At 44.9% G+C, this 20,024-nt stretch overlaps 1 protein-coding gene across 8 annotated transcripts in view; it reads right to left on the reverse strand.

The window, feature by feature from the left end:
• Positions 1 to 1,274: 1,274 nt before the first annotated feature.
• ABL2 (ABL proto-oncogene 2, non-receptor tyrosine kinase) overlaps positions 1,275 to 20,024 on the reverse strand; it is a 110,715-nt gene continuing 91,965 nt past the window's right edge. For 4 of the 8 annotated variants that reach the window (XM_029935151.1, XM_029935148.1, XM_029935152.1 and 1 more), the window contains 8 exons: positions 19,610 to 19,694; positions 17,858 to 18,035; positions 17,037 to 17,221; positions 15,562 to 15,714; positions 14,407 to 14,496; positions 11,484 to 11,657; positions 10,722 to 10,955; positions 1,275 to 10,412 (listed from right to left, as the gene is read on the reverse strand). In XM_029935151.1, coding sequence (XP_029791011.1) covers positions 9,232 to 10,412; positions 10,722 to 10,955; positions 11,484 to 11,657; positions 14,407 to 14,496; positions 15,562 to 15,714; positions 17,037 to 17,221; positions 17,858 to 18,035; positions 19,610 to 19,694 — 2,280 coding nt within the window. In that variant the 3' untranslated portion in view covers positions 1,275 to 9,231. Of the gene's footprint in view, positions 10,956 to 11,483; positions 11,658 to 14,406; positions 14,497 to 15,561; positions 15,715 to 17,036; positions 17,222 to 17,857; positions 18,036 to 19,609; positions 19,695 to 20,024 lie in introns of all 8 variants that reach the window. The other 4 variants (XM_029935146.1, XM_029935144.1, XM_029935147.1 and 1 more) reach the window with 1 other exon arrangement.

Raw genomic sequence — 20,024 nt, forward strand, 5'->3', positions numbered from 1 at the left:
AGAGCCATAGGACGGCTGACACCGACTAGCTGTGTGTGGGGTCGTAGATACAGGCTCTGACCCTCTCACACCTCCAGGACCACGACAGGCAGCAGAATGTCATGGGTCTGACGGCTTCCCTGGAGCCAGCCGGCCCTAGTGTCATGGCTCAGCCGCTCACCACCGGAGCACCACAGAGACCACAGAAAGCTGTCAGACTTTGGTTTCTACTTGTGTAAAAGTGAGCATAACTAGACTTACCTCATAGGTTGCTGTCAGGATAAAACATGTTAATCTTTATAAAGTGCTCAGGACACTGTGCTTTGGCGTTTAAGAAGAATAAAGTAAAACCTACTAAAACGGCCATCGGCTGGCACCACACACAAAGCCACAGCGGGGCCTCTCCCCTGTCCCAGTCCTTGAGCACCTGAAGTTTGAGGAAACGAACACCTGAGAAGGGCCCACGTGCGGTGGCCTGTGCTGAGCACTGCGGAGCCGTTCCCCGGTGTCCTAACGCTCTGCTGTGGGTGACCGCGGTCTCTGTTTACTAGGCGAGGACTGCAGGCCCTGAGAGGGCAGAGTCCGGGAGCCCTCGGTGCGCTGGAGGGGTTCAGCCCAGGCGCTCCGGCCCCAGCTTTCGTGACTCCTCCCTGAAACAGCTTTCCTTAGCCACTGCCATAGCCTCGGCTCTGCAAAATGTGACTGCTTCTGCAAGAAGGAAAAATCCCAATGGAAGGTTCTCCTCGGGATTCTCTAAAATAAGATTTCCCAACTTGACCAAAACTGGGCAGGAGAGAAGGACTGAAGCTGGAGCGTGAGGGCTCGTGGGCAGAGGCTCGGCAGCCCCAGCACCCGGACCCGCAGGCGCACCGCTGGAACAGAGCCGCTCCTACCTAATCCAAACAGGTACTTGTGTTCTGAAAAAATTCGAGACCTGTGACATTCCATACAACCTGTGAAAACGGTTTTGGAATTTGGAGTTGTCCTCAAAATGGACTTCGACAGAATGAAGGCTCAGCATCCTTCACAGCTTGTGTCAGATGCACACAGCGCACACACGTTACCCACCTTATGAACCTGCAGGGCTCCAGATGATGCCTCTGGCCATTTCCAAAGAGTAAAATCCATCAGAGAATGAGTATTCACTCCCAGAGGGGGTGACTGTGCCAGAGGGAGGTCGCTAAAGTCGGCTTCTTTCCCTTGCAGACATCTATTTTACTGTAGAGAAAGATAAATTCTGCGCAGATTTGCTCTCAGGTAAAATTGTGGGAGAAACACTCCAATCACAAGCCTACTTTGCCAATAAAATATTGCAACCTTTATTTAAAATAAAACACAAGTTGGCAAGCCTTGTGAGACAACAGGCAGACAGCATTCCCCTTTCAAGGGCCTCATTTATTTACATCAAGTTTAACACTGTTAGCAGTTCACAGTCAGACAACAGGGTGAGATAATTAAATTAGAAAACAAAACACCTGAAAATATATTACAAGAACAAATACCCGACAACACTGGTAGTGTGACCCATGATTGATGTGTTTTCAAGTCCCATATTGTCTCACTGTGTCCCCTTAGCAACGCACACAGTGCCAGGCCCTCCGGACCTCTTTCTCTGTGCACCCACCACGCATACACCTGTAGGGCGTGACCTTTGGTATAAAATGTTAAACACATTTTAAAAACTCTGAATCATATTTTAGGACAAAGTTCTGTCAACCACCGTGAAATACTCAAACTTGGTTTTGCCAAGCAGTATAAAACTGGGTTTCTCCACTGATAGTCACTACAGAATCAGATTGCAAAAAGGAAAAGTGTGGGGTCTACCCAGGAGACAGGGGGTGGGGGGGTTCTGAGTATGCGCAAACAGCTCAGTTGGCCTGTTCATGGCAAACTCTCTAAACCAGGGCACTGTTGTCTGTTCCCCACAGGGAAAGATCTGAGCAACTCCTCTTTCACCTACTCCCCTTTCTTAGACAACAGCGGGGTGTGGACATAACACATACCCTCTGTATGGACCCGAGATAAGACGGTTTTCAAACATATGCCCTAAAGAACTCTAAGATGAGTAAACTTATTGTCCTTTCTCATTTCTGAATACTAATTTCTCTGAAGGACAATCACCCTAAAGTGATTTCTCAAGATCTCAGAAAACTTCTCTCATAACGCAATCCCAAGAACAGTGGCCACAATGAAAAATGGCTTGTCAAAGTGGAGGAAGGCTGGCTTACCTGGCCTTCATTCATCTACCAGAAACATCTCGGTCTCCTGGCACCCTTGCCACTCTCAACGTGTGGAATGGTACTTCCGAAGAAGTACTGCAGAGCAGTATCTGGGATTCACCAGGGATGGCACTAAAACACTACTGCATCCTACAGAATCTTCTTAACTCGAGAATAAACTTATCTGGCACACCTGTGTTACTGTTGTGTTACAGCCGATGAAAACCATCCTTAAATGTGAAAATTTTATTAATCAGAAGTCCCATTCTCCAACTGAAGTTGATGGTTGAACTTAATGGCTTAATTACATGTTTAGAACTCTTATCTGGAGGCTCAGAAGCAACTCTAAGCAAGCTCCAACGATACTGTCTATTTCCTTTATTAAAACCTGCTAGCATTGGACACCTCAACTCCACCCTGTCCTAAAGAATTAACTGAATGCTCCAAGGACCTCAAGGCCTGTGTGTACAGCTCAGTAACTTAGAGTAAGACCCAGAAATTTGATCCTATGAGTAACATGATGAACAAACAATTTCAAAGAACAGATAACGGAAGGATATATGGGCGTGTGGTCTGAGAACAAAGTTGAGCTTGAACTTGTGACTTAAAAGAGACACCCTCTTTCCCTTGGATCTGTTCACACACCATCTGTGACCTTGGGCTGTTAACCAGGGCCTTGCTAATGTGTTTGGATTACCCAGCAATGGGAAAATTAAAGGATGTAATTTTTCTAAGAGAAGTAAACAATTTCAAATTTATAACTGTACACAGGAGCAAAGAAGTGCACTTGGGGGTGGGAAGGGTCCGGTTAGAGCACTCTTCCCCCAGCTCACCAAGTGGGACGGAGAAAGTGCAGTCTGCCACATCAGCGCCCTGCACGGAGAGAACGTCTCAAGCAGGGACTCTCGCTGACTAGGGCTTTGAGCCACCACTACCCACCTACCAGTTCTAGTTCACTAATTGTGCAACATCAACCCCGCTTGTAAGTATTTCTTCTGCAAAATGCACACAACCCATCTTTGAAAGCACCATCCTCAGAGTGACCTCCACCACTCCAAGCCAGCCTAGAATCAAGATGACCTGCCTGGGCCTTCTCACCCAGGGAGAAGCGTGTGATCTTCCCACCCTGATTATCTCAGGGTGGAGCCCTCCCCAATTTCCTGTCCTTTGGATCTAGGGCGCTGAGTCAGAAATGAAGGCAGTATCATCTTGCATGTGCTACCTCAAGATGAAACCCACACCTCAGGTGTGGCATGAAAACCAGCATCCCCAGTACAGAAACTCCTCTTTTTGGACACTGCGGTAAACTTCACACAAGAGAGACTGGAGCTAAGAGAGTCACCTGGGCAGACGCTCTGCACAGGTGGCCCGTTCCACAGCCCTGAAATCCGACCATGCTTCCTGGCACTACAGGACGGCGGGGAATGGTGGGGAATGGTAGGGATGTTCCGGTTTTAACGGAGCAGGTGTAACAAGTAATGGTTACCACAGGCACTTGCCAAAAGCAAGGGTTGCATGTGCTTTCTTAAATTCTGACTGCTGAGAGTGGGACAAGTCTTAGAACCAGCCCAAGGCCTCTCCTGTCTGTCCAGTGAGGCCGTGGCAGGCAGCAGTTTCCTGGGTGGTCAGGCAGAAGGTATGGGCATCTGTGGGGCCGCCTCTGCCTGTCAGAAGGGTGTGTCAGCTGCCTTGGAGCTCTCCTGCTCCCACACATTCCAAACCGAAGCAGACATTTACAAAAGAACTGAGCTACTGGCTTGACAGAAGCTGAGACCGAGATACAGACAGCTGGGCTCTATTAATTCGTAAGAAACTTACATCCAGAGACTCATCTACTTAAGAAAACAAATGCTTAGGGCACAAAGATAGACCCTAAATCCAGGTAAAACAAGTTAATGCCAAACAAGATGATGAAACCCAAAAATTATGAATAAAAATGTAGACGATCCTTTCAACCCAATGTGAACTCCCAATATAACCACCAGTGGAGGCTTAGCCTGACAGGAACAATGATGTCAGTAGCAAACACTAGAAGGGAGGGGAGGTCAGAATGCAGTGTGCCTATAACTCAAAAGTGGCCACCAATGCAATTTCCTCTTGGGTATTTTATGATTTAGCAGGAGTAAAAATGTTTACTCATTTTAGGAAGAAAAAGAAAAACCACACACAGATGATGAATATCAAGCTCATTTCTAACTGGCAGGAAATCCTAGAAAACTAATTCCCAAAGTGCACCGGTTCTACGGCCATCTGATCCCTGCCCTTCTCCCCACCCGCCAAAACAACAAAACCACGCTGGACACGGGTTAAAAAGGACACTGTCAACATCAACAGGTGACGAGTCTGCTCCTGACACATTTAGGATGCTAAATGATTGCTGAACATGTAGTGGACAAAAGTGTTCAAAGAGAAGAGGGCCTCAAATCTTCCTGAGTCAAGGTCCCTGGAAGAGGTTCTTTGTTCTGGAGTGAGTATGCATTACTACTTTTTAATGATTAGAATTAAACCAGAAAGTTGGTCCGTAGTTTTCTGAAATTCGGCACTGAGCTACAATTTTACCAAAACACTCACTAAACCTGCACATAATTCATTTAGTAGTTTCATATTTACAAATGCGATAAGTTATAGGGCTGATTATTTATATATTGGCATTTTCAGGTCCCCCGCAGGTAAAATCCTATTAAGTCAATCAGCATCTAATCGACTGTTTGATCCTCTAAACAGGCATTAATAATACAACCTTAAATTACATTTGATACTTTTCTCAAAGTGCTTTCATATACATTATCTCATAATCATTAAAATGATATGGAATAAAATTGTTTCGTTTTGGTTTTAAGAAAAAGGAATGTAGGACTAGGTTTTTTGAAAATGCAAGTTGGTATTTCTTTATTACAAAGTGCAGACTGCTGCTCTGTTGCTGAGGTCTGACCGAAAGAAAGACCGTTCTTCGTTTAAATTACTGAGCTCCACTGAACGCCTGCTTTGCTAGCGTCGCCATTACTCAACATTCAAGCCCCGTAAGGCCGGACTGCGCCAGGGGCGTGTGCTTTAGGGTGTGCGCAGCACTGTGCAGACTGATTGTCTAGCTGAGCCACTTCCTCTGCAGTGTCTCACAAGGCAGCAGGAATGGTGGAAGGACCCCACAACCAGAAAGAGACCTGAACCCTAGCCTAGGCTCTGCCACTAATTAATTGAGGAAATGGGCAAGTAACATAACCATCCTCTCTTCCAATTTCTTAGGCTATAAGGGGTCGGGGTACCGATAGTGTTCAGGCAGTGCTGGGTGTCTGAAACACACGGAGGGATTCTTGGAAAGCATATTTGCGGAGACCTCACCCCACTGGGAATTCTCATCTGAGGTCTCATCAGACGGGTTTTTAAATCCCAGGGATTTTGCCACACATCCCTGGCTAAGACTCGACTGGACTAGGTGTTAATAGTAATAGCAGTTAACATTTATGGAGTGCTCGTTACGTGCCAGGCACTCAAGCTAAATATCTTACACACATTATCTCATTTAATCCTTACAAACAACCCTGAGGTAGTTACTATTATTATCCGTTTTCCAATGTGGAAACTAAGGCTCAGGAAGGTTCAATGACTTGCCTTCTAGACTGGCTTAGAGTCTCAACGCTTAATCATTACCTATACTGTAACCTTTAAAACTCAAAAGCTCCATGACTTTAAATCAACATGGACTGTGCCTTAGCAAAGTCAGCATGTTTTCTTAACTGGGCACTATTTTACTAGCCAATTTTCAACTGAATTGTAAGAAAAATCTAATTTAAACCCCAACATCAGAGCTGGGAAAGGGTCTCTCCTCTAATGACGTCAATGTATAGCAGTCATCTGGAAAAACACTGGATGAGTTTCTTAGGGCCAATCTTTTTTAAGGCTACATCTCTGAAATTCATAATGCAAGTCTGTAGGAAAATATAAACACTTTAATTTCACACAAAGCCTTTTAAGAAAATACTTCATGTAAAGCACAATCAAGATGTATTCTACACAACACACTGCATTTTAATGTAAGAAATCTAAGCTGAAATCATATTCTCTGTATGTGAAAGGACTCAAGCTGTGACAGCCCAAAGGTATGCATATATATATATATATACATACATAGATATACGTATATGTATATATATATAACTTCAGAAAGTTTCCAACACCTTGTAGAAGGGCTCCTGCTCCTGCTTTGCTCTTAAACTAGATAGACTATGTTTTTAGTTTTTAGAAGCAGTTTTCTCTGCTGTGAATTGAAACTTTTAAATTTATATAAGGTTATTTGTAAAATCTGGTCCTTTTCAATGAGAAAGAGGAAAAAATCTAAATTATACTTTTACAGTAAGTTGACAGTGCCTCTTTAACCTGAGTCCTGAGCGCACAACTCCTGAAGTCACACAGGCCCAGCACCGCGTGGCCGGCGTGTGCTACGACAGGTAATGCTACTCCGGACAGTGGTGGGAAAAAGCAATCCATTTCATGCACTTGTTGAGCACCGACTGCAGGCAAGACAGAGCCGGGTGCTGCCCCTGAGAAAGACACAGTCCCCATCCTCAAGACTGTTCTGCGGTGAGAAACCAGGGAGCTTACATACACTCAGTAGTGTTCCTCCAAGGCTTATTTCCAGAGCTCTCAAGGAAAGATCCCCTGCTTTAAAAAAATAAAAAAAATAAAAATCCCCCGAAAATACAACTACATAATTAATCCCTCAACTTGCATCCCATGATGACGGATAAACTTAAAAAGCAGCATAATATTCTAAAGTTTTAGCTTTCCCTGCCCCATCCTTAAAAGGCTAATTGCTAAAACAATTTCAAGTTTATGGAAAAGACTGATGAAGAAGAGCGGAGACGAAGAAGGTGGGGGGACCGTGGGCCTCCACCCAGGCCACAGGGAACCCTGTCTTCTCGTCCAGCCACTACAAGAAGATGAGCCGGACCACCAGTTGCCTGTGTCGCACCTGCAGCGGACACACGGAAGGGGCTGGCCCAAGCCCAGCAGGGAGGCCTGGGACTGCCTGCCTCCTCTCTCCTCACCCTTCTCGTGGCCTGGGCCTCCTTGGGAGCGGCCACAGTAAAAAATCAAAGCTTTCCTTCTTTCGAATGAAAACTAAACTTCCTCCTGGTCAAAGACAACAAACTGTCCAAAACAGTTTTTCCTCCTTAGTATTCTAGCACAGTTAGCACGATCTCAGCTGTTCGAAATTTCCATTATCTGCTACTGAGCAAAGAGAATGAAAGACCATTGACCGTAACAACTCTGCACTGAAGCAGCTCTCAGGGGATAGCTATATACTTATTTGCAAAACACCCTTGAAAAGATCTATCATTACCTTCATTCAAGGGACTGAGAGATGGGGCTGTAGCCTGACAGTGGACAGAGCACAGAGCCAGGCAGAGAACTCACAGTTCATCCGTGTTCAATTCCTATCTTCCTAGGTTAATACTCCTATGGGAGGAAAAAAATGTTATTCTATTCTCTTTGGGCGGGTGTGTGTGTGGGGGGGGTGGTCATAAAAAACTATAAAGAGAAGGAAATGTTAATTAAAATTAGACCTGATCTCAAGAATATGAACCTCTAACCATATGATCCTAATTAGCTTCCATGATTATAAATGAACAGGGAAGGAACAGGCTTATTTTAAGGGCAAAACATATTGGAGGGTTAAGTCATTATATTTTTAGGATTTAATCAGTGTTTTCTGGGAATAACCTGCCCCTTCAATTATGCATTCTTCAAATAGATGTGAAATCATAAAATAAGTATCAAAGAATATTCCCAATATGATATTTATAAACAAGCACAACAATGAGGGGAGGGGCCATGTGAAAGGAGAGAAGCATGTGAGAGTAATGTGGGGCAACTCACTTGAAGTCCACAGAGAGCGAGGGAATGTTTCTCATTGCTCTCTACCTAGCTTCACTCTAAAGTGATAAGGGAGGAGAAAGGTACAGAGAAACAGCTCCTGGGACCAAGCCAGCCTCTCCTCTCAGTCACAGACCTCTGGCCCTGGCCGTTACACTCCAAGAAGAAGCCTCTCTCCTGGCATTTGAGCTGATGAAGGAATACAGAGCTGCTTGATCCAGTGGTGGGAGTGTCGGTGTGCAGGGACACTGGAACAGAAAAGGGTTCCCAAGAGAATCTGTACGTGACCGCTGTTTTCAAAATCAACGCTGGTTAATGCCCTGAATGCTGCCAGAGATCAAGGAATACGGCCTGCCCAGCAGAGAAGAACCACTGAGGAGCCCCCCAGGCCTGCTGTTTACAGGCAGGCACCAACAGGCAGAAAGGCAATCTTGGTCCACTAAGAAGTAACGCACTGGACTGGGAGAAGGGACTTGGGCTCACCGGTGCAAGGCCGTGAGGAGGACGTCTCTCTCGGACTAGTTCTAGCATTTGTGACCTCCCGCACCGACTAACGCACCGGTGCACAACAGGACCGGAGCACGCTCCGCGCCCAGCTCTGCAGCAATTCCTGCAGCAGTGACTGTGTGGAAACAGCTGCTTCCGACAGCCTCAGTGAAACTTCTCGCGGTACGTACGCTCCCAGCTTTTCCTTCTGTCCCACCCGCGTCCTTAGGGGAGCTGGAGCATGGTCATCCCCATTAGTACCTCTGCAGCCCCGAGTCCATTCCCTTCTGTGATGTGCAGAAGGAGAGCCACCGCCAGTCCCCTGAGCGGGCGCGGTCCCGCAGCCTTGCCGGGAGCAGCCCCATGGGACCACCTCGTGCCATCTGCCTCTCCGTGGTGGGACCCGCACACGGTCCCTGATGCTCCAGCCAGTGCAGCTTCCGCTCCCGTCCACCGCTGCTCTGCCCCCACCCAACTTCCCTGGCCTATGTGTTTTGCTTTTTGTTATTTTTGAGATGAACCTGTAAACGTGAGAACTCAGAGAACTGAGGTACTTCACATAAACACACTCAAGTATCAGTCTTTCATTTTTTGAAAACAAGAACACAGGAAAACAAGCCCCTCTCCCTCTCCCCTCAGAAATGTGAGCACCTTCCCACCAGGCTGACAGTGGCTACCTCTGCACCACATCGCTGATCTCCTGTACACATGACAGTAAGTTATTAAGGACAGGGTTTGCCCCGGGCACCCCAGCAGCTGCTGAGGACACCTGCAGCTCCTGTAGGCTGAGTTCCAGTTTGCTCACAGCCTCTCGGAAGGCGAACTTGTTGCGGGTTTGAGGGATGCAGTCCACATAGCCTGAGCAGTAGTCGAGGAGCTGGTGTCCGGTGTCCACCAGCTGGCTGTTGGGCACAGGTTCCGTGATTGCACTGGACAGTAGGTCAGCACATTCCAGCAGGGCCTCCTTGCTGATTTTGTCTGCGGAGATTTTCTCAGCCGCCTGTTTGGTTTTTCTCAGAGCCACTTTAGTACCTGCTGTGCCATTAGCCATCTTGGCCGGCGAGACGGAAGATGCGGGCAGAGGCACTTGAGGTGGAGGCATCGCTGGCCTCCCAGCTTTCCCACTGCCGGGCCCTGCCCCCAGAGCTGCCTTTTTCCCTCCTTCCTGTGCCTCTGATGTGGGCTGTCCTGCCGCGGCGGCGGGCGGCTCTTCCGTGGGGTCTGAGCACACGGACGGATGCTGCAGTAGTCTCATCACTGGCGGTGGGGGTGGGGCACACTTTGGTTTTACCCGTCGGGGTCGGTCCTTGTCTCCAGAGGATGTGACCTGATGCTCAGATAAGAGTTTGAATTTATTGCCCTGAGAGTCTGTGCCAATGAGCTGCACGTCAGCTGTAGTGTGCTTCAGAGTGGGTGATATAAGGACCGGCACTTTGTGGTTGTGAGTGGTTGGGAGGGCTGTGACAGCCTTGGCGGGAGAAGACCAGCCCGTCTGCTCGCCATCCTCGGGGACCCCAGCCATGCCGAGTCGTGCTCCGCCATTCCTCTCCTTGCTCTTTGGGGCAGCTGCCACTCCAGCCACCCCCACCCCCGGAGAGTCCTTCTCTGTAATGGCTGGATCCCCAGAGGGGGTTCTGAGAGGAAGAGCTGTGGTTCCTCTAGGCAAAAGTTTGGCTTTTGGTCTCTCCCTGCTTGGAGCAGCACCTTCCTCTGATTTTTTTGGAAGCATGTCATTGGCCCTGTCCACATTCTCTTCTGGCTGAGAAGAGGTGGACACTGTCCTTTCCAGCTGGAGTTTGGACCTCTGGCAGTTCCTGGGAAGGGTCATTGCCATCCTATCCTGCTCTGGAAGCCCTGAGGACATGGAAGATGTAGAGTTTGACCTTGGAAAAGGCTTGGAAGTGTCATCACTGGCTGTGGGTTTACCCGCTCGTAAGCCCAGTGTCTTTTTGATTAAGCGTGGTGTAAAGAAGCCTGTGATGCCAGACCACCCGCCCCCAGCAGTGCCGCTGCCCCCGCCCCCGCCACCATCGTCATTACAGAGGTTCCTCTGTGCAAAGCTCCCCCCATAGCACTTGGGTGGCACCAGATTCGCCTCTTGCTGGGCAGGAGTGAAAGAGAACCCATCAGCATGCTGTAGAGAAGCAACAGATGAGAAGTTACCCGTGAGTTCATATTTCTTGTGGGGTTGATTCTCCATTTCTCGGAAAGAGCTGCTGCGTTTAGGGGGTGTGGGAGCATTTCTCTTTTTCATGAAGGAGCTGAAGAAGCCTCCCTTCCTATCCCTGGTGAAGCAAGTCTCTTTGGCGTCTTCCAAGAGGCTGCTGGGGGACTTGTCTCTTTGTTTTCGAGGCAGTGCTGGGGACCCGCTGGGGGCCTGTGCACCTCTAACGAACCCTGAAGAGAAATGGCTGGTCACTAATGTGAAAGACAAAAAGTGACTCCATTACACTTGAATTACTAAGGCTTAATTGCAAGAGTTTTGCCGGCATCTGTTAGCTGTCAGGTATTAGCAGGACTCAGAGGAAACTAATAAATCTGTGACTTCATACTGATGAGTGTTCCAAATACAACGCGGGAAATAACCTACTAGTTTTTACCTCGGCATTCGTCTTTAAACACTGCAGCACACCCTGGCCTCATCTATCAGGCTCAGGGAAGCAGTTTTTGCCAGAACTGTGCAGACGGTAACTGTCTGGGATTTGGGAGCTGAGAAAACGGAGTAGGAGGCAGAGCTGTACGGCAGACAGAGAGATCAGGACTAACGACACCAGCACTGCAGGGCCAAGGACAAGAGCAGGAGCTAAAGCAGATGTCTGCCATTCTCTCCTCAGGGAGGACCAACAGGAAAAGGGAAATAAAGCATCTTACCCCCCAAGGTTCTTGAAACAGGTAGTTTAATTCTACCTGCTTAGGAATCCATACCTGGTGCTGAACTAGATGCAGAATTTTCTGTGGCATCCTGTGGCCCTTCGATATTCTCCTTGTTCTCCCCCTGTTTCTTCAGCGTCCGGGTCTTGGAAGGAAGCACAGGCAGTCGGGGCAGGTACGGCACCACAGACGAGGCGGAGGCGGCCCTCCCGAGCTCCTCAGCTACCTCTGTGAGGGAGACAAGGGGACTGAGCAAAAACAATTTCATGACACAGAACAGGAGGTCTTCTTTTCAGAAACATATATAATGGAGGAAAAGGCTAGAGAAAAGAGCACTATAATATATATATAAACGGAATCATGGAGTCTGTGCTCTTTTACATCTGCCGTCTTCCACTCCGCACTGTGACTGTTGGTTCCCCCGTGCTTGCATGTAGCAGGGGTCTGCTCCCGACTGTGGGGCCACCAAAGTCAACCCACTCCTTTCCTGGAAGACATTTACGTTGTTTCCAGATTGGGGCCATTACAAATATGCTGCGAGGAACACCCCACTACATGTTGTTTGCCTGTACATACTCCTCCTGCTGGATGCATTTCTGGGAGCAGGTCTGGTGGGTTATAGGGTGCACATAAATTCAGTTTTGCTGGGTCCTCTCATCCTCTCCCCCAAAATGGCTGTACAACCTATACTCCCATTCACCTTGTATAAAAGTTCTGATTACTCTACATGCTTGCCAATGTTTGATAGTCTCAGGCTTTCTGTTTTTTAATTTTAGCCCTGCTGGTGTAGGTTTATAGTGGCACCTCACTGTTCTATTCCAGACTCCTCTGATGGTGAGTCCTGGTAAGCACGGTTTCATGTGCTTCCTTAGCGTCTGGGTATCCTTGTTTACTGAGTGCTTGTTCAGAGACTTGATAAAGTAGATTTCTGCAGTTATTTTTATTTTTAGGTTGCACCTTGCATCAAGGAGGGTGGATACATTTCATTTCAAGCACATAAAGTAAATGTGACTCCTGAAAAAGCACTCACTCTATCAGTAAGCCTCAGCTGACTCAACGTGGCTTCTGCTGGGGCAAAGACATACTTTGCTATTTACTCCTTAACAAAAATGAAGCAAGCAGAACTGATTAAACTGTGAAATATTGGGATTATTTTACAACATTTTGGTGTCACTATTTTAAAAATTAACTCCCCCACAAGAATGGGTACATGACATATAACCCAAGTCATGCCCATGGGATTCCTTTCTTATGCTGCTTTATCTACAGAAGCTGGGAGACAGACGTTAGCTGTGAAGATAGGACCTCAAGGAGGCTAGCAATTGTGTCCCACGCCTACTGGAAGGTTCTGAGGATGAGACCAACCTAGAAGCAAAAGTAAAGTGATCCTGGGTGGGAGTGGCTGTGAGAAGAAGGAAGTCCTGAAGCTACTTGACTCTGAAGTGAGCACCATCCCTCCTTTCCCATGGTTTGGTTATGAGCCAATAAATCCTCCTTTTTTTTGCTTAGGAAAGTTTGAGTTAGGTTTCTTCCAGTCACAACTAACTAATAAATACATCTTTTTAAGGTAGGAACTGTGTCTTATCTCTGTGTCTTCAGTAAATGCTTGTCACTGATTAAATGCTATGATGAACAAAATGTGGCTGAAAGAATCTTAAATTTCTTGTTTAGCAATTCTGAATTGCAGTTAACTTTGAAAATTGACAATGGTTGATTTTCTACAAGGATAGAACATTTTCAAGGGAAACAAATATTTAACTAAGGATTCAACAGATGTTAAAAGCTAACACATAATAAGCACCAAAGAAATGGAGCGTAGGACTTCCCCCACTTCAACTCCACACTTTAAATAAAGCACCTGGAGGAAGAAGAGAGCCAGGGCAGGAGTTGCTCAGTCTGGCCCAGAGGGCTGCCTGTCCCTTCTGTGATGTGCTCAAGTTTCGGGTTGCAAAGGACTAGAGTGAAAATACTTCTCATTCAACTTCGGTATTGTACTTTTCATTTTTTCTGAAATGATAAATCGCTCATGGAAGGAGACAGAATTCAACTTGCCTGATTTCCTCTTCTAATATTTTGAAACCTGAACTTAAGTAGTAAGTTCTTTGCTCAATTATGAAGGAAAGGAAAAATCTGAAAAACATGTACCAAATTCTGCAGCTATACTGAAGAATCTAATAAGAACACATAACTAAGAATTCTGTTTTTACCTCTCTAGGAATAGCCTATCTAACAAGTATTGACTGTTGGACTCTTGCATATAATTTGAGAAGCACTATAACACTGAAGTAGGAAACTGCCTGTATGTATGTGCCCATACCCTTGTTTTTGAGGTAAGAAAAGGGTTCTCATGGTTCACAGCTTAACATGCTCATTTTAAAGTATTTTCCATGTCAACATATTTAAGAATGTCATTTTAAATATTCAGTTATATGCACATAATTAATAGCCCGTTGGATTTTTAAATTGTTAATTTTTCAATATTATAAACTATACATTCTTGTAGCTAAATCTTTATTCATATTCTTAATTACTACCTTAAGATCTACTCCCAGAAAATAACTTTCTGGATTTTTTTTTTTTTAAGTTTGTTTATTTTGAGAGACAGAGGGAGGGTCCAATCGGGGTAGGGGAAGGGAGAGAGGGAGAGAGAGAGAATCCCAAGCAGGCTCCGTGCTGTCAGCGCAGAGCCTAATGCAGGGCTTGAACTCACAAACCATGAGATCATGACCTACCTGAGCCTAAGTGAAGAGTCAGGCACTCAACTGACTGAGCCACCCAGATGCCCCAAAATTTCAACATTAAAAATGAACTAGAGACAGCAAAGACATATTTTTAAAAAGTAACACAAGAATAAAGACCAGGAAATAATTCAGTATCCTGAAGTCCCAAACTGCAGGAGTCTATAATTTTTTAATGTTATTACCACCCCTACCACCACTCAGGACTGGCCACCAACAGTAAATCACCGGATTCTCACCTTCAGAAATGCTGGAGTCATGGAACATGGTTTCGAAAGCTTGATGTGTTTCAGCAAAAGAGGGCCTGTCGGCAGGGCTCCACTTCCAGCCTATGTAACACAAGAAGGAAACACTGAAAGCTTTTCTCAATTAACCACCCAGGGGCACACCTGAGAGGGAGTGCTGGGCGTCATGACGTGCGTGCATGCGCTACTAAAGCAGAGGCAGAGCACGTTTGGGGTGGGAGTCAGGCTGCTGCTTTTCAGTTCCAGACTCCCAGGTGGACTGAGCCAACTTCCTCGGGCTGGTCCTTCTATGTAGCCTCAGCTTCTGTCCTTCCTACCACACGGATAAAGAGTGGTGGGGAGATGGTTTATGAAATGCAAAGTTTTCTTCTACCGGAAAAATGAAAGGAGTAAAACCTTTCTTCAAACTCATTCTCAACTTACAGTCAGCTATCCATAATCAGAAGTGTAACGGGCCACGAGAAAGGAGGAACTCAGAGTTCACTTTGACAAGAGCAGGACAGTAAGGAAAATAACAAGACTTGTGCTTACATACAAATACAACTTAATTTACGACTCCCCTTCCAGCTTCCACATCTGTAAGAAGTCAGATGCTTCTGTTTACCTATCAGAGGCTACCCTCAGGTATTCTCCACAGTCTGTAATAATCATTTTTATCTAGTTGAAAGCAATCTTCCCCTATCTAGTCTCCAAACTCAGTTTCTTATTATCCTATTAAATATGCAAGTGGGCCATGGAAAACTATTCTTAGGATTCCAATTAAGATACAATGGTTGGGCCATCTGGGTGGCTCAGTCGGTTAGGCGTCTGACTCCTGATTTCGGCTCAGGTCATGATCCCACAGTTGTGAGATCGAGCAACACATTAGGCTCTGCACGGAGCACACAGCCTGCTTGGGATTCTCTCTCCCTCTCTCCTCTGCCCCTTCTCCCACTCTCTTGCTCTAAAATAAATAAATTCTTTAAAAAAAAAAATCAATGGGTTTGTCATATATGCCAAGTAGTTGATAAATGACCAACTTTTTTATATGTCATGAGGTTGGTCAATCTAATAATACTGAGAGGAAAACTATTATTTCATTAATCATCCTGAATCACTGACTTAACCTTTCAAAATTAAAATACAAAAAACAAAAACAAAAACACTCACATGCTCTCATAAGTTCATAAACCTTAGGGGGACATCCTTCAGGCTGTTCCATTCGATATCCTTTTTCCAGAAGATCATAGACCTGAGACAGGTCGATACCTGGATATGGTGACATTCCATACGTAGCAATTTCCCACAGCAGTACCCCGAAAGCTGCATAAGAGATAAAAAAAATAAATAAAAAGCTAACTGTTCTTCTCTGATTTGTTATTTATTGTGTACTATAAGGTACCTTCTCTTTCAAATTCTGGGTAACCGTGACATTAGCATACTCTTCTAATTCTTCTAGCGTTCTGATTCTGCACCTGTCCTTCTAAGATATCTGCTACAAGACTGCTTCAGGTATAACCTCAAGACTTGTATTCAGATTTCCTTCACTGCAATGAGGGAGAATAAATTATGATCATAAAAAGTCTGGGACATAACCAAACTACTCTTAGAACACTCTATGATCTATTCAATGAATTTCAGTTTTTAGATCAGCTAATATTAAAGGAATATAATAAAAATGGACTCATTTAAAATCAGAAAAAAATTACGTTAGAAAAAAAGTTGCTTGACTTCATCACAGATTATTTCTGAGTTTGAGGTTCCTGATAGAAAGTGACTTAGCATCCTACAACTATTTCTGCTGGCCTACAACACAAATTTTCAGACTTGTTCAGTCCACTGAGCCTCCAATAAATTAGAAGGCTTTTCAGTGCAACAGAAACAAGATGAGTTACAAGGGCAAATTCTAGATGCAATTCCATCACGCTTCCTTGAAAAGCAGAGGCTACTCTGCAGCACAGTACTCTGGAAATAAGCAGTAGACCTAATATGGAAAACAGGAAACTTTACAGATCAGTAAAATTCCAATCTAGTCCAAGATCTAGACTTGACTCTAGATGAGCTCTTTGAAAGCAGGGACTTTTTTTTTTTTCCACTTTCTTCTTTACATTTTTAAAAAATGTATTTAAGTAGGCTCCACACCCAATGTGGGGCTTGAACTCGTGACACTGAGATCAAGAATCGCAGGCTCTATGACTAAGCCAACAAGGCATTCCTTCTTTACACTTCTTTCTATGCTAAGTGCCTAGCACAATGACTGGCAGACAGTAGGTATTTAATTAATGCTTGTTAAATGACTGATGAAAGATGGGGGTAAAGCAGAGTTTACTGGTCACGTAAAAGAGCAGCTCTGAAGAATTAAAAGAACATTTATTAAAAAAGTAAAATAACAGGGGCGCCTGGCTGGCTCCATCGGTTAAGCTTCTAGCTCTTGATTTCAGCTCAGGTCATGCATAATCTCCCAGCTCAGGAGTTCAAGCCCTATGTCAGGCTATGAGCTGCCAGTGTGGAGTCTGCTTAGTATTTCCTCTCTCCTTCTCTTTCTGCCCCACCCCCCACACACTGTCTCTTAAAATAAATAAATAAACTTCTCACACACACACACACACACACACACACACAGAAAAAGTCCTTCCAAACCTTACCCCAAACGTCAGATTTAATTGAGAAGGTATTGTAGGCCAGGCTCTCTGGTGCTGTCCATTTAATAGGGAATTTGGCTCCAGCATGAGCAGTATAGGTGTCTCCAGTCATCAGTCTACTCAAGCCAAAGTCAGCCACTTTTACCACATGGTTTTCTCCCACGAGGCAGTTACGGGCTGCAAGATCTCTGTGGGAAAGAGAACCATAATGTGATTCTACACAGGTGGTAAGGAAAATGGCCATGAACAAATGCTCTGTTCTTAGTTCTTTGTGCTACAAGCAGAGTTGATAAGTCTGTGCTGACAGATACAGTAGTATTCTATGATGACTGCTAACCTGGTGGAAAGCTACTGATTATCCACCACTTAGAGAGTAGTCATCAAGAAGCAGTCATGTGATACTAGAATAAAGCAGACTTCAGAAATTGGGTTCCTACTTATAAGTATACTGGGCTAGGTTTCAGAGGTGAGCAAAAGATGCTTTTCTGCAAGGCTTTCCTTTAAATTCTTAACTAAGATGGAAAGCTATTTTTAAAATTAAGCCATTAGATGGAGCAAAAGGCTCTTGGATATAATCCTGGGCAAAATAAAGCGCATTCTGTTCTTTGGATAGCAAAGTCTCCTCAATAATACTTTAACCAGGATACAGCAGGTTTATAAGTTGGAAATGATATGACTGAGGGCAGGTCCTGTCAAAGAGAAAATTGTTTTTCTGGATCATCTGGAAATTTCCAGGAAGGTTCTCATATTCTTCTCTTCATTTGCACATCAAGCAAGGTAGCCTCATGGTTAGTAAAGGCAGCGATCGATCAGGCTTTACACACCTGTGGATGAAATTCTTCTTCTCCAGATACTCCATTGCGGAAGAGATCTGGGTGGCCATGTACAGCAGCACGACCGCAGTCACTTCTTCTCGGTTGCACTCTCGGAGATAATCAAGCAAGTTGCCGTAGGGCATGTACTCAGTCACGATGTAAAATGGTGGCTCCAAAGTACACACACCTGATAGTTCCAAGAATAGAACTTGTTTTATTAGTATATATTCAAATATTCCAAACCACTCTGTCAAGAATAATTGACACATTTTAAAGTCTAGTTGAGCAGTAATTCTTTCCCTTCTTATCGCATTGTCTGAAAATAACACAGCAAAGCTAAGCTGCTGGTTGATAGGGGGCTCTCAGCTTCCATTACATCATTCTCTGGAAATCCACATGCATCTGATTATGTGCCTATTTGGGCAAAAGCAGAGTTACTTGCATTAGTTCCATAAGGGTCTGGAAGACCAAAATTTCTGGAGTTCTGTATATGCCCCAGACTCAGATCCTCACCGGCACACTAACACTGTTTATCTAAAAGTAACAGCAATCGTGTAGATGTTGAAGACTGTGTGAGCTCAGCCTGTATAATGCTTTATAAAAAGATTGCTTCCATAGTCGAGGATTTCACTGATACAGGGCAGATTCCTTATAGAGAATAACAAGAAGCTGGGACACCTGCATGCCTCAGTTGGTTGAGCGTCTGACTCTCGGTTTTGGCTCAGGTCATGATCCACAGTTTTGTGAGTTCAAGTCCCCACATCAGGCTCTGTGCTGACAGCACAGAGCTTGCTTGGTATTCTGTCTCTCTTCCCCTCTCCCTCTCTCTCAAAATAAATAAGCATTATATATATTATATATATATAATCAACACGAATCAACAAGAAGCTATTTCCTTTGGGACAGTTTGTCTTCATGTGAACAACCAAAGAAACTGTCCCTCCTTTAAAAGGGGCGAAAAGTTCAGGCAACAATTTCTTTGTGACCTGAAGAGCCATTCTATCACAGCATAGCACTTTCTGCATAGCAAGGTAAACTGATGGGTGTACTCACAATTTTTAATTTGCTTCTTTTCAACACTTTTTTGTTCAGTATCTCTTTACTATTACTATGTAAAAATATTTTGTGACAATGTTTGGTTTAACATCATTTTGAGTGATTCTGAACTTGAATCTGGGGCAATTACCACAAGCTGGGCAGTTTTATATATTGTAATCAGTCCAGGCCACTTCTTCCTGGGCAATTTTTAGAAAAAGACTGTTTTTGAATTAACGTATGTATGTATGTAATCTCTATACCAAACATGGGCCTCAAACGCACAACCCCAAGATTGAGTCCGATGCTGTACTGACTGAGCTGGCTAGGCACTCCATTCCAGGGTAATTTTTTGTTTTTTAATGTTTATTTTTGAGAGAAAGAGAAAAACAGATTGTGAGTGGGCGAGGGGCAGTCACACAGGGAGACACCAAATCCAAACCTGGCTCCAAACTGTTAGCACAGAGCCGAAGTGAGGCTCGAACACACAAACCTCAAGATCACAACCTAAGCCAAAGTTGAGTGCTTAACCATCTGAGCCACCCAGGTGCCTCCCAGGGCAATTTTTAAACACAGAGCCTGCTGGGTAAAATGACAACCAATTACTGAAGTAGATTTGCCCTTGGAGCTTCCACCTCGATGATTGAAAGGGAGCATGTGGAGACAATGGGGCCGGAGACACATGTCACTGAGAAAACCGAGGGCTCATGAGGCAAGTGCCCTCACCTAAGAGCTGCACCAGATTAGGATGCTTGATCTCCTTCATCACTGCGGCTTCTTTCAGGAACTCCTCCACCTCCATGGTATCTTCCTGGAAAAGGGGGAAAAGGAGAAAACAAAACAAAAAGCAGAAGAGGGACAAACCCTCATTTTAATCATTTGAGTCAACTCACAATCTTCAACCCACAGCTTTAAAAAAATAGTTTCAAAAATACTTTTGAATATTTTAGCATATTACTTAAAGAGATTTTATCAGAACCTAATAATATGCTCCAGACACATCCAATTTAGAAAGAAAAATGCCCCTAAATGTAACCAGTATTTGAAACCAAAGTGAAAATTAGCAGCACAAGCAATATTCAGCCATCATATCCCATCACAACGGAAACATGGGAGACCTGGATGGTAACTCTGTTCTTGG

The sequence above is a fragment of the Suricata suricatta genome, chromosome 3, assembly GCF_006229205.1.
Source record: "Suricata suricatta isolate VVHF042 chromosome 3, meerkat_22Aug2017_6uvM2_HiC, whole genome shotgun sequence".
Lineage (NCBI taxonomy): Eukaryota > Metazoa > Chordata > Mammalia > Carnivora > Herpestidae > Suricata > Suricata suricatta.